Raw genomic sequence first — 15,263 nt, 5'->3', positions numbered from 1 at the left:
TCCTAGAATATGCCTTTCAGATCAAAGCTTGCCTGTGATTCTTTGTGATGCAGTGAGAGCATTACTTCTTGGGTTTTTCCAGTGTGGGACATAACATAGTGTGAACTGTAAACCAAAGGGACAGAAAGACAGTTTAATGTAAGATGGATGGAGGGTTGGGTTGGTCAGGAGTGGTCACAACATTTTCCATAAAGGTCTTTAAACAACTTCGTATAGAAAAGTAGTTCCCAACTTTCTTTGTCTGAGAGGCCCACACAGCCATTAGTGATAAAGTAATGCGTAGAAAAATGGACTGAAAGCTTAATATTTCTCGAACACTATAACCAACATATCCATTACTTCGAACTATTTCAGCTCTTTATAAAAACACTGACGCCATGTTTTGATTTTTTTATCTTTGGAGCTGGAGTGTTTTATCACACTCGCAGAACGTAAAGTGCAGTAAAAGGAAAACGTAATCGTTCCTTGTGCTGGGTCGAAAAGTTTGAATTCTCTATATCATACAAATTGGTTCCGAGGTAAAAAAAAAAAAAAAACTTCTGAAGAGTACCACCTGTGCTGCGTTCACAGACCCACAAAAGTATTAAGAGAGGTGACACAGAATGATAAACAAGCACACACAGCCTGTCCAAAGTTACAGTCCATTTGGTCATTCTTTTGTCTTTTACACAGATGTGTGGATTTGTTTTTAAAGTCAAATCACAGTTTCTGCTTTCTTAGATGAGTTCATTCGTTGAGCTTATCACATACTTCTCAACAACTGCCTGAGTATTCCTGAGGTACAAGTATAAGTTCCTCTGGTTTGGAATGAGAGATGAGATGAGATGATAAAGATATTTGAGCTGACTACAGAACTTAATCTGTTCCTGCTCTGTGTCAGTGGGATCTACCCTCGATATTTGGAGGAACTGGGTTAAGTATGAGACCCAGTTTCTCACACCTGTTTTGACCATATGACTCACAGTCATGATACCAGCCTGAAACATCTCCGGGGCACAGCACAGCTTCAGCCCCCCTCATTACACAGCTGTTGAGGGCTGTGTCTCGTCTGTACATGGGATTGGATGGTTGCTAAGAAGCTGGTGGTTTTATGTATCCCTGCCCTGGCATGAGGTCACTTTGTGGCTGCTGCGACAGAGTACACACCCTTGACTGATTTTTCCATCTGGAGTTCTGGGCTTTTAAGAACTGAAGTGGCTCACTGGCACAGTTGTAAATTACCCCAGAGGGATGTGGCGTCGCTTGTTTTGCCAGCAGTTATGGAGAACACAACATCTGAGGAGTAATTTTAGCTGCTGAGCATTAAATCTCAGACATAACAAACAGAGACATTTTTACATTTCTGCAGTTTATAAGCAGCTTTTAAACCTCACCTTCTGTTGAGCTCAGAGGCGTCTGCGTTATAAGAGAAGGGCAGGGACACAACAACATTTAACTTATGGTTTCTGATGTGGCCCCTGCATGTCTGGGCAAATGCCTCCTTCCACCAATTCATCTGGAAACTGACTGAATGAACTATGTAATGTTTTTAATCGTCACATGAACATCACTGGTGGGTGACTCACCTGTTTCCTTATCCTTGAGCTACTTTATGCTGTCATCAGAAGATCAAATATTATCTATCTTGTGTGAGTTATATTTCATGATAAGAAACCTGAGAGGGTGAGCAGAGAGATAATTAAAAGTTTACACTTCTCACGCTGCACAGAACAGGAATGACGTGCTAATTATAACACTCACCTTTTATTGGTGTGCAGAGTAAACACAGGTACGGAGCTTTGAAGAAAAGCTGCTTTGATAAGAAATAAGTTGAAGTGCTTCACCAGTGAGAAATATTTTCTCAGGAGGCTTTGTTACCACAAGGACAAAAACCATTTACTAGATCATATAATTGGTTTAAAAATACTCTGCATGCAAATGAGAGAGTAGCAGTGACTGTTTCCTCATATGGAAACAAGAATGATGGGAAAATGCTTGTTTCTCCCTCCCTGTCATTCTCACAATGACTACAAAGAGCGTCTGTGGCTCGTTCTTTAAGATTAAAGCATCACTTTTACAATCCTGCATTTGAAGTTGTCGAAGGGTTTTAGAATACGTGTGCTTTATGTCTCTCAATGTTTGCCTTTTGTTGTTTATATGTTTATCCAGGCGTCCTGGGCGTCTCTCAGGACTGAGTTTGCTGCCCTGAACGCTGCTCAGCTTCACCACATGCTGAGAGAATACAGCTCTGGTAAAGCCTGTCCCACTGGATGGACCCCGTCACCGGATGACGCAGAAGACACTGTCAGGACGGGTGAGTAATGTAGACGTAGACCATCCTTGTGTTAAACGTTTAATGATTAAGATCATAGACAGAGACATAATGTACAGATATCTTTATAGTCACTTAGGTGTTGGACTTTTTGTTGGAGAAAACAAGCTTTTTTAAGAAGTCACTCTGGGCTCTGGTTAACTGGGATTGTGATTTTTTTTAGGTGAATTTTGCCCAGGGTTCCCACGAATCCTACGAAGTCATAAAAGTCACAGGGCCTTGATTGGTATTAAAATGTCTAAAATCAATCTTTTGAAAGTCTTCAAAATGCTCAGATATGGCAAGTAGGTTTTATAAATTGTTGACTTTCAGTTGCATTAAAAAATCTAAAAATAATTGGTAACATCACACGATGGGAATCAAGGCAGTGAAATCCCACATGCTGAGTGAGAAACACAAAATGGCCAAGAAATGCAGCCAACAAAGGCCAGGAATTTCCCAGAAAAGGCTTGTTTTATATCACAGTAAACATTTGGGCAAAACTGTCCCTAACCCTAAGTCATTGATGTTGGTTCTTTTTTTTTCTCTCTTTAATTTTGGTTGTTGCAAACTTGGTCTTAAATTTATTTCCTAGTGGCATTAAAAAAGTCATAAAAAGTCTTAAATTTAATTTGCCTTAAAATGTAGGAACCCTGTTTGACATTAAAATACTGATTAATTGAAAAAAAACATTGGCAGATGGAGCAATAATGAAAAAAAAATAGTTGTAGCTTTAGAACATTCTTTCTCTCCTTCTGTATGACTCTGGAGCCATGTAAATAATATAATAGATACTATAGAATAGGAAAAAAAAAAGATTAGTCATCATCAGTTCGGTTTGTATAACATACACGTCTTACAAGTGCATCAGCACTTTTAGTGTTCATAAATACACATTTGTTAATATATACGTATTTGTTCTGAATATTAAAAACTAGATGAAAATCAGATTAAACCAAAAGCTTTACCTGACCTGTCCTTTTCTAGACGACTGTGTTTACTGTAAACTGCAGTAACCAGACTCCTCTCTCAGCAGGAATCAGAACCATCTATTGTGTAGTCTGCATGTCCTAACTTGACTGTATTCATGCTTCACTGCACAATACCTCACGATAAATAACTCAACAAGTGTAATAACTGAGCTGAACGGTGCTTAGAAGCTCTGAGGGAAGCACACCGTTGCTAAAAAATCAATCATGATCTAATGAAACAATGGGGAGCATATCTATGTTTCCAGGGTTCTATGTTTCCCGGGTTCTATGTTCCCCACTTAATCCTGCAAAAAAGGTTCTTTGTTCCCCGCTTACACAAAAAAGGTTCTATGTTGCCCGCTCAACCAAGCGGGAAACATAGAACCTTTTTTGCAGGGTTAAGTGGGGAACATAGAACCCGGGAAACAGAACCCTGGAAACATAGGGATGACCCCAAACAATGTGCTCCTACTCTCTGCCAACTCATTCTACTTAAGATGTTACGGTCTTGAAGAGGAGGCAGCAGGTTTGGACCTGCAGACAGCAAAAGAGGCAGCTGGGTGAAATCAAAAAAATATTTCAAAAAGTTTACAGTCCCAAAATCAGGCAGGCACAGGAAAGCAGGTAAGAGAACTCCAAGCCAAATATGAAGACGATCTGCCAAATAATAAAGGAACTGGGCAGGTTTTAGTAGGGAGACACTTACTGGGGAAGTGAGAACAGAGCTGCATTCACCCCCGACAAAACGTAGCAAAACATTTATTTAAACAGAAATAGTAATGTGTTGACAGTGCCCTTATCGATAGGGCATAAAGGGTCACTGAATGGAGTATGAAAATGATATGAATCATATGTTATGACCTTCACAAGCACCAGATCTCAACCCAGTTGAACACCTATGGAAGATTTTTTTTTTTTTTTTTTTTGTTAATAAAAAAATAAATAGTTTCCATTGTTTATTGGTTCATTTTTGTTCATGTTTATTTATTTCATATTGTCTCATTTATTTATTTAATACTGAACATTTTGGGACTCATTTAAAAAAAAATCTGTATTTTTTTCTTTTTAAATAATAATTAAAATAATACAGATAGTTACAAGTACACTTTCACACTGATACACTGTATTTTTATTCCTTTAGAGTAATCCTGTCCCGTCAGTCTGTCCCCACCAATTAGCCTCATTCCACAGCTTCCTCTCAAATCCACCTCTCCCAGCAGGACAGTCGCTGCCTCGCTCTCACCTGTTTTCACCTCTTATCCTCTCACCGACTGCACCCTGCTGCGTAAAAAAACACCACTGACTGCAACAGTTGCATCAGTCCTGTACTTTATTCACAGCTTTTAATTAGGTCTTAACCCAAATACAGCAGCTTTACTTGAAAGTTAGAGGATGGAGTTTCATTGGAAAGCTGTAAATGAAGATCGGGTTGTTTGTGATGGATGACCTTTCTCTTCTTCCTGCAGCAAACATCCTGGAGAGTTTCGACAGCCACCCGCCTCTCATCTTGCCGAGCACCACGTTTCACCTGGAGCTTGGTAAACCCATCGTGGAGCCCGCTCTGTTTGAACAGCTCGGTCATCTGCAGGAGTTCATTCGCCGACTCCCCCGCAGTGAAACCCAAGCCGAGCCCGCTGTAGAGGAACAGGTAACAAGTCCTCTGACCCCAGAGCAGGAAATGAGACACCTTAATGTTTCTACATCTGTTATTGATTGACTTTATGTCCCTCAGGCTCTCAATGGGACAACCACAGACAGCCAGTCTATGACCCCACCCTCCGTCAGGGTCTTGCAGGATCCTGCCCATCAGGAGGTCTCTGACCCTGTTACCTGCCCGTCCCCTGAGGCAGACCTGGGCTGCACCTCCCCTTCAGAGCCGGCTCAGGCCCGAGGATCTCACGGTGACCTGAGCAGCTGTGAGGCAGTCCTGACCCAGAAGCTGAAGAACCTGGAGCTGCAGAACACCCTTCCAGGACAGGCCGACATGGGCTACCACAAGAGCCTGGCGCTGGACCCGTCCTGCCTGCTGACGCCACCCAACACCCCTCAGGGTATGGAGCTGGCCGAGCTGGAGGTGGATCTGCAGGAGGGCGCCCGACAGCAAAAGAAAGGTAACTGAACAGGCAGAAGACAAAAGATCTGCACACTTTACTGATAGGCCCCAGTAAATCTAATTTACCTTCATCAGAGATCTTTGTCACAGATTGTTTAGTAGACACCACAGAACAGAATAAAGGCACGATGCAAACACAGTCATCACTCAGGTGGTCAGTGCACTCAGACTGGACCAACAGAGCAGAGCTGGATAAGACTGTCTGATGCTCCTATGTGGGGTACAAAGCATTCCTCTATGGAAATAAGAAAAAAAAACAGTAAGAAACAATATATATTATCCACCTTATTCCTGAGGGCACTACTTTAAAAATGATTATGTGCACAACTTCCTGTGGGATAGCGGAAGTAGCAGTAAGCTAGTTAGTCCCATAGACTGTCTGTGGTTAGTCCCAGTGGCTACTCTTGGTGGCTAACCGCCAACACTGGTTTTTTTCGAAAGTAATTTGCCTCAGTTCAGCAAATACTGATTTACTTTTGAACAAATCTTTAACTAATATTAACCAGTCTAAGCTAAATTTTTGTCTTCAGCAACTGTGTGTTGAACATGTAACCAGAACAAAGAGGGATTGTTCCTGTTGCCAAAGGTACCATTGATATGAGAAACAAAACCACAAGAGTTTCACGAGACATAGCGAAATCAGAAAATCCAGTAGATACATTTCACTCAAAATCACCTCAGTGGTGTGGCTAGAGAAGAACTATCAGGAGAATACCAAAGTTGGCAGGGTTCATGATCTAGGGATCATGAATGTTTGTAGAAAAGTAAAAGACTGACAGACTGACATTACTAACAATCAGATAAATCCATAATGAAAATAGCTGTTAGTTGCAGCACTTATGTAAAGTATTGAAATTACATTAAATTAAAAGAATATACATTTAAAACAAACATGGCCTCCCAGATCCTTTAAAGTGGTCCTTTAAAGCCTCTAACAGCTGAATACCATCAACTGAAACCTGACAACCGAAGATGATAATTGAGAGTTCAGTGTGCACATACAAAGAGACCATGAAACAAAGAGGAAACCACAAGTGATGAGAAACCGACAGCATCTCAAAAGGCCCATTCATGGCTTCACTTACACACAGCAGGTTCTGATTCAGATGACACACAGCTCTGTCACTGAGAATATGACCGCCTCACTTCAAACTTTGTCCCCTGTTACTAACGTCTGGAATGAGGTCACGTCTTAAAACCTCATTCACCTCCTCTGACTGAATCTATTAAGGGAAGTATTTAGTGACTTGACCTTGAGGACCTGCCGCATATTTGTCCAAGTCCACATAAAGGTAGCCCCGACATAAAAGAGGTGGAGCGCCTTCTCAGTCCTCCCTTCATCTTTTTACTGACTCCGGCGGTCAGGAATTTCAAGTGGAAGGCTGTGCAGGGTGGGCTCGCTCTGTAAAGGAAAGAGTGTTTCCTCTCCCGCCCCGATTGTTTTTGGACGCCTCCGTCATGAGGTCATCTGTAGGAGTGAAAGGGAGTGAGAGGGAGTCACTGTGAGAGTCAACTACTTCACTTTTTATGTAGGGAAACAGAAACTAAAATGATAATGCAGCATGTCAGACCTATCTGTGGAAAATGTACTTAAGCTTCAAGTTTCGAAATGGCAGCGATTTACCGTTACCCCACATTTTTTGACGTCAGCCTTTGTCAGCTTTGGCCACTGTTGCATGGATGTCACCAGTGGTGGAAAAAATACTCTAAAATATACCTAAACAGGGTGCAGCAGGTCCTTAAAAGGTCTGAAGGTCTTTTAAAAATATTAGGCCTTAAAAGTAATTAAACAGTCTTAAATTTTAATATGTGAAGTCTTAATTGCCACAAACATTTTAGCTGATTTTATTTATCCATCTACATTTCTTATTAATGAGTCAAGCTCTTTTGCATGAAAGTCTGATGTTACAAATCTAATCGAACCCGAATCGTATACTGTCTTTTTACCCTAAACTTGCACTTACCTATTGGCAAAATGCAGATTAACCTTACTCGCCCTAATAACCATATTCCTACATATACTATTTACCTCTATACTTACCTGCAATGCTTGAATAAGAAGATGATTCGTCCAAAAATCAGTCTTAATTTGGGTTAAAACCGATCTTGAAAAGACCTTTAAAAAGCATTAAATTTAAGTGTCTGATACCAGTAGAGATCTTCTCAAAGTACTAAAAGTAAAAATACTCATTATGTAGAATGGCCCATTTTAGAATAATGTTAATGAATTATAATTATTGGTGCATTAATATGTACATTACTCTAATGTTGCAGCTGGTAAAGGTGGAGCTTATTTTACCACAATATATACGAACCCCCACCAAAGGATCAATTAAATCTTATGTTTATTAGTAATAATGCATTATAATTGATTTGTTGTTTTTATTTAATAATCTGATACTGTAAGTAACTAAAGGTATTAAATAAATGTAGTGGAGTAAATATTTCCCTCTAATGTGTAGTAAAGTAGAAATATAAAATAGCAGAAAATGGAAATACAAGAACCTCAAATTTGTACGTTGTACAAGTACAGTTCTCGAGTACATGCACTTAGTTACTTTCCACCTCTGGATATTACTTTGACCATGTGGTGGTTGTTACTGTATCAACGTTATTCAGTTTTCAAAATAGGTGGAAGAACAGCAAAGTATCTGGCAATAAATCAGGTCTATATCCATTACATTTTCTGGTGACCTTTGATAGATGTTTTTAGTGTTAGTAATTCTGAAAAGAAGGTGAGATAAATGTACCTGATAATCACTGGATGCAGTATTTGTCTGTTTATATCCAGGTACCATCAACAGAGGTACAGCAGATTGAAGCTCATGGTTTCTGACACAGTTGAGCAGAAAATGTGACCATACTGTGCCTGGAGATTCATCAAAAATATGCGGCATCTAAATATTGTCACCTTTCTTTCACCTGATTTAAATATTGGATAATGGTGTTAATGATAGCAAAAGTCACATGTACAAACAAACAAACAAACAAAATACAGGGTGGAATAATGCGTGCCATTTTTGGACCCATCATGCTGTTAGGTTTATATTTCACTCAGAAAGTGGAAGCTAGTTAGCTTAGCTTTCTAACGTTAGTTCCCACTATATGTTTTTCCTCAACTTACTTAAAGGAAACAGTCATTTACAATAATATGGACCAAAAGGTCTTGGAATATTGAGATGTATTATGAAGGAGTAAATTTCAGTACAGACATAGTCAGTCTGAGACCAAAAAATCATGGTCACAAATACTCACACAAGTCAAAACAAACATAATTCAGGATATTAACGCTGATATCTTAAAAAGTCAGAAGTTTAATTGTTTGTTTAGAGTCAGGAGAGAGGAGGCTGGTTGGTCCAGAGGCTATCCTCAGATCTGAACCAGACCTTCAGAAACACTTTTGGTCACATGTGATTGTGTTTGTGTTTAAGAGGTTCAACCTGTGGTAATGTGCTCCCTCACAGACCCCCCCACTGTGGCTGTGTGCTGTTACAGAAAGGCTTTAAAGCTGAAGGATTTGTTGATCCTAATCAGACGTCTTTACTCTCATTGGTTACGTGTTGTATTATGTTTTCTCTGTTAGTGCCTTTTTAAAGTAATTTGTTTAAAGGGTTTGAGGATTACACTGAAACAGAGCCATCTGGCACCATCTCTGTTTGTATATCTGTCACACGATTAATTGATTAATTAGGAAAATAATGTTAATAAATAATTTAAGTAATTTATAATTCTTTTCTTACCACTGTGAAAAATAATGGCAGAAAACTATGGCTTGTCTTTACTTTTGTCAGCAGTTGATTCATATCCAGGATTCGCTACTTGTCACTGATTTTCTAAGCTAAAAGGAAAATTTTTACCTTTTTATATAAAATATTTGACAAATTCTCATTAGAAATAAGAAAATAAGTCAATTCTTAACACAGTTTTCAGCTATTATTGAAATAATTTTTTCCACCCTGTTGGGAGCTCTGTATATCATCCACCATGTGTAGCCATACCTTGGCCTCCAGTGTATCTACCTCTGTGGTTTTGGCTAACGGCTAATGTTATTTTGAAAGTTTGGTAATCCTTTAATCTGGCCCCAAGAATTACAGAGAGGTGGTGATGTCAGGAGAGAAAAGAGCAGTGGCCGATCCGTCATGGGAATTTACAGTTGGGTTGGTGCGTGGAATCTTAATCGGTGGCGGCATTGTTCGGGGCAGGTCCTGCGTGGGGGGCAGACAGGCTGCATGTTGGGAAAAGGCGGAGGGAGGGGAGGGGTGGGGGGTTTGTAGAGCAGGAGCTGCAGGGGTGGGAACAGGGTGGGGTTTTTTTTGGGAATGCTACTGTTGCTGAGTTGTTGTTGTGACAGGAGGAAACACATGAGGCAGGCAGGAAGTCCCTGTTACAGCACCGCGGCGTGCTAACTTGTCAGGCTAACAGATCTGATTTCAGGCAGCTCAGCAGATCGTTTAAGAGTTTAAACATTTCATTTCCTGTGCACTAAAGCTGTGCTTACAGCCTGGAGGACAGGTTTAGGAAAAATGACATTTAGTGTCCTGTTCTGCCACCTCTGGTTTTAACTTTAAACAAGAGTCTACAGCCATGCTAGCAGTTCTTTTAGGCTTGCACCTCAAATTTAACAATGGCAGTGCCACCATGCTGATGTTTAGCAGCTGTAATGTTACACACAGCATCAATGCAAAGTACTGTTAAGTTCTGACGTGATGAAGAAGCTGTCACTTGGGCTCTTAGAATCTTTGATTAACGTTTCTAGCTATTTTCTAAAATTTTATACACTAAAAAATGAATCCAAAAAACAAGCTTCTAATGCAGGAATACTCAACTCACTCTGCCTGGGGGCCACTTTTGCAAAATGACAGGAGGTAAGGGGCCAGTTACAGCAGCTCTGCACAGGTCAGGTGTACGCAGGTATTGTGTTTCTAGTATTTGACAACATTCAGAGCTTAGCCAAGACCTTTTTCAGGGGTCCAGGGGATCCTCCGCTGGCACATAAAAAACAGCTCTATTTTGATGCTTTTTTTTTGTACACTCTGGCACCTTATTTACATTCAGAGTATAAGAAAAAATTCCCAGTGTGAATCAGTCAGGCTTCCAGGAAGTGTGCCGGGCTTTAAAGACAAATTTTCATAGTGGCCAAATAGTAGAAATACAATGGTCCGTCATGTGATGCCCTGCGGCCCAAGAATACTTTTTCCCATTGACATACTTGGCAAAAGACACATCTGTAAATCAGTGGATACATTTTTTGAACATCACAACCCCCGCAAAATAACTCCTTTCTTGAGTCTGAACACTGATTGTGGTGGACGGTTCATGTCAAGAGAGTGGAATCTCACCCAAAAAAGGATGAAAACAAGCTTTTACCAAAACTTAATTTACCAGGCAGCTCCTATTTTTATATCTATGACATGTTGTTTTGAATAATTGCTAATGAGGTTTTGGAGTTTTCAAAGGCACCGGGTCAGTGTATCAGAGCAGTTCTTTTTACTGCAGTCCACAACACCTTGGGCTTGTTTGGTTGTATGGTTATTTAAGTGAGTATTTATATACCACTAATTTGTTTTGATGCGAACATGTTCTCTTTCTGTTTGTGTGTGTTTGTGTGCTCAGCCAGTGGATGTGCTGACAGGAAGACTGACAATGTAGAAGAAAAAGAAGAAGAAGAAGAAGAAGACAGAGAGGAAGTGTTCACGGTGGAGCTCCACAGAGGACCTCACGGCCTCGGCCTGGCGCTCGTGGATGGAACGGTACAACAGCTTCTTCCTTCTTTACCCAGCACACATCCTCTTCTTCTCTCCTTCATAACACTGATTTAATAACAAGCATTTAGAGGTCCAGTAGTGTAAAATGATTTTGAAAGGCAGAGTCTTATCTGGATTGTTTCAGATCAGCAGCCACAGGGCTAAATGTTTTCACAGTTTAATCCGGACACAGGAAAACTTGTGCAGCAAATCTGATGAAGACTAATGAGATCAGACTATAAACTGAAGGGATTTGAGTTCAACAGACTGAAACTACAAATCTAATCTAACTAAATGTTCTTACTGACTGAAGGGCGGCTCTGCGGTCCAACCTCATGGGCAAAAGCCATTATGGTGATGTGATATGTTTGAACAGACAAGCTCATTAGCTATCATTAAAACCAGGTTAATGTTTGTACCACAGAGTACAACTGTTAAACACTAAAACATATATATATGCTTTATAATTTATATTTGAGCTATAACATTTAGTCAATCAACAAAACAACACTCACAACAAAAATACTGCTCAATCATTGATTAGCTGTAAAAACGCCAGCCTTCAAATGTGAATATTTGCTTGTTTCCCTAATAAAAACAGAATTATAATACCTAGGCATGCCTCAGAGAGCACCACAATTTGGTTACTCTATAAAATAACCTTCCTGTTTTATATTTACACAGAAAACACAGCTGAGAATGAGTGGCATTTATGTGAAGTCAGTGGTTCCCGACTCTCCTGCCGCTCAGTGTCAGAAACTGAAAACAGGCGATCGCATCCTGGCTGTTAATGGCATCAGTGTGGTCGGTATGGAGTATAACGTGTAAGTATTAAAGTACACACTACAGATATTAGTCTGATCCCATGTTCCTGTCACTGCTTCTTTACAGCCTGTTGATTCTCTCTGCTTCTATTTCAGTGGTCGAGAGCTGATCCGATCATCAGGAGACTCTCTCAGACTGCTGGTGGCCAAGATCGACTCAAAGGCGAGCAACAAGAGCTCGGCTATGGCTAAATGCTGAAGGAAGAGGTGTGTGTGGACAATCAAGTGCAATTGGGAATACTAGAGGACGTTTGGTTTCTCCTTCCTGCTGCATCCAAAGTCAGTATTTCTTACAGGATGAAGGAAAACACAGACTTATTGTGACATAGAGCTGTTGTGTTTGCGTTGAGACAATCATCCCAAAGCAACAGGACCGACTCGAGACTGTGGGCATGGTCAAGTTTATAAAAGCTCATTTTGCTGTCGCAGCTTCTTTCTGGCCTATAAACAAACTCGACTCCACACTCATAAACCATGAGGGTTTGGCGGTGAGGAAAATAGCTGCCTGTGGCAATTTGCTGTTGTGAAACATCTATTTGAATGTCTGAGTACACAGTATTCTGTCTGCGGAGCTTCATGTAGCTGCTCCAGGATCAAGATTCATGTATGGCACCAACTGGAACTATTCTCAAATTCATTCTTAAAGTATGGCTATATGAAAAACTGTGAAACAGGATATTTTACACTGCAACAATTCCATTTCCAGGGAGTCATAAAATCATATTACTTTGCACAAGTTAAAGATCTGTCATTGGGCATTAGGTTAGTTCATCTTTTTCCACTACAAATATACTTGTTAAGCTTCTTTTTAAACATATGTGGAGAAAAATCCTCAACTACAGAAAACCAGCAGAATTATCTCAGCTTACCAGGAGATTTTTGTATTTCTTGTTTTAGGAAAAACTAAATTGAGGCTTGATGTAAGACAGTGTCTTTTTTTCTTGTTTGTTTGTTTGTTTCATTTTCCATTTTGAAATCTTCACTTTGATATCACGTGAAAGACTGTTCATGCAAAGTAGCTGTTACAACAGCACGCCAAGTGATGGGTAACTGCACAAGTCCTTAAGACAATGGGATAGAAATCATCATCATTGTTGATGCATATAAACGAATTTGAGGATTCTGTGTTCACTTTTTAATCAATTTTTCTTATCATAAGAATGGATCAAATAACTGGTGATGGACCTACACAGGATTATCAACTGAATCTGCAGATCCCCTCGGCTACACAGAACTTTACAGTGTGATTCAAATTATTATTTATCTGTCCGACCCAGAACTTTATGTCCTGGTTCACTCTCACTGCTCTCATGGCGTCATTTTCAATGAAAAAAATAAAAGCTGTGAAAACTCACTGTTCACCACCTGCTCAACATCAAACAGCAGATAGACAGTTAGAGACTAGCTGGTGAATATAGTGGAGCATTTAGCAGCTAAAGAGACAGATACAAATGACTATTCATGTTGCTCTGTAGCTGCTGGGCGTGTAAGTAAGCAACTGTTTGCTAACAAGTTCAGGTTCAAACTCCTCAACTGGACAGATGCCAAAAAATATTTTGTTACAGAAATAAAACAGCAAAGTTTGTCTGAGTTATCAGAAAGTTTTAAGTCTCGGAGTCAAAAGGAATTCTACATTTTAAAATGTACACAAAGTTAAAGGAAGTGCACACTTTCTGTCATAATGTTCTCTCTGTTTCAGCTGTTTGTATGTTTCAGGATCTTTCAGTGGAGCGTCATTCACATTCATCTACACACAAAAATGTACAGTGGTTAAACTGAATTAAAGGAATAGTTTAACAATTTGTGGTTGACAGTTAGATAAGAAGACTGAAACCACTGGCATGTGTTCTGCAAAATAATTTAAGGCACTTCCAGCAGCCCGTTAGCTTAGCTTAGCATAAAGACTGGAAACAAAGGGAAACAGCTAGCCTGGCTCTCATCTGTTTCCCCCAGCTAACCAGCTGCTGGCTGTATCTTCACACTTACGCTACAGGCATGAGAGCGGTGTCAGTCCTCTCATCTAACCATCGGCAAGAAAGCAAATAATGTTGAACTTTTCCTTTAAAGCCTTACTGTCAGAGGTTTGGGCCCAAATCATAAAGCATCTCAGAGTTACCAATCATAGATCAGTTTGTATGAAAAACATCAGCAGACATGTTTTAATAAGTTTAACACTGTAGAGCGACAAACTGCTGCAGCCCTCATCTCAAGTCTGTCTGTGTTTTAATCCCAAATGTTTTAAGTTCAAGTATATTGACATACAGTATTATTCACAGTATTTTGTAATATTTATATTGCGCAGTATTTTTGAAACTATGTAATAAATATTATTTTGACTGAAAACCTTGAACTCCTGTGTGCTCTCTGGTTGTTCTGTCTTCATGCATAAACCTTCTCCTATAATGTGTTTGTTAACAAATACAGCAGTGAACTCCATGTGCAGCAGGAATCTAAAAGCCGGGTGGAGCAGCAGGGAAGCTGCTGGGTGTGTCGGCACGCTTTAGTGGTCGCCACCAGCCGCTGTTTATAGCTGCTCTGTGGTTTCCACTAGCCAAGCACTTTCCACTGACTCCAGCTCCAGCAAGTCCAGCCCCTGTGGCCCCCTGAGGCCTCAATTCAGAACACTGCTTTATATCTGTATAAAGGTTTTTCAACATGTTGCACCCTCTTACTTAAATGTGAACACATCGGAGAGTGTAATTAAAGTGTAAACAAGGTGCTGAGTGTGAGACGCCCCTGCAGCTTTCTGACATTAATCTTCTTTTAAGAATTCAACTTTATGTTCACACTGCAGGCTTTTAATGCTTAGCTTGTACTTATATTTATGTATCCATACAGAAAGGTCACATCGGTTTTGTACTTGCAATGTCTCTCTTCATCTAGCTGGCTTATTTATCTGCTGGTTACTGCTTTTTAACCAGTTAATCGCTGCTTGTCTCACATGCGGCTTATTATGACAAGGGCAAAAAATTGTTCGTAAGTACATTTACTCGATTACAAATTAAAAGTACTTGTACTTTTTTTTACTCAAATTTTTACTATTAATGCAACTTTACACTGATACATATATCTCAACAGTAAATTTTGTACTTTTTACCGCACTACATTTGTCTGACAGCTTCAGTTACAGATCAGGTTACAGTTTTTCATCTCCTTCCTGCCCAGTGAAAACCATGTATCTCCAAATGTGTTAATTTAAATGTTTGTGAAAAACTGAAGGATAAACTTCTGAAGCCAAATAAACTCTTTAAAAACCCTCTTGGATCAGCTTAAACATGTATCATCACAAAGCTGAAACCAGGGCTGTTTCCTGACACCATG

General features: G+C 39.9%; 1 protein-coding gene across 1 annotated transcript in view; it reads left to right on the top strand.

The window, feature by feature from the left end:
* The window catches only part of radil2a (Ras association and DIL domains 2a), a 33,060-nt gene extending 18,775 nt beyond the window's left edge, over positions 1-14,285 (top strand). The window contains exons 11-16 of the mRNA XM_033645623.2: positions 2,149-2,293; positions 4,728-4,909; positions 4,994-5,372; positions 10,988-11,124; positions 11,803-11,942; positions 12,039-14,285. Of these exons, the coding sequence (XP_033501514.2) occupies positions 2,149-2,293; positions 4,728-4,909; positions 4,994-5,372; positions 10,988-11,124; positions 11,803-11,942; positions 12,039-12,141 (1,086 nt within the window). The 3' untranslated portion in view covers positions 12,142-14,285. The remainder of the gene's footprint in view (positions 1-2,148; positions 2,294-4,727; positions 4,910-4,993; positions 5,373-10,987; positions 11,125-11,802; positions 11,943-12,038) is intronic.
* The last annotated feature ends 978 nt before the right edge of the window (positions 14,286-15,263 follow it).

This window comes from Epinephelus lanceolatus, chromosome 18 (genome assembly GCF_041903045.1).
Source record: "Epinephelus lanceolatus isolate andai-2023 chromosome 18, ASM4190304v1, whole genome shotgun sequence".
Classification (NCBI taxonomy): Eukaryota; Metazoa; Chordata; class Actinopteri; order Perciformes; family Serranidae; genus Epinephelus; species Epinephelus lanceolatus.
Note: the sequence above shows the minus strand (reverse complement) of the source record. Positions and strands in the feature narration are given on the sequence as shown.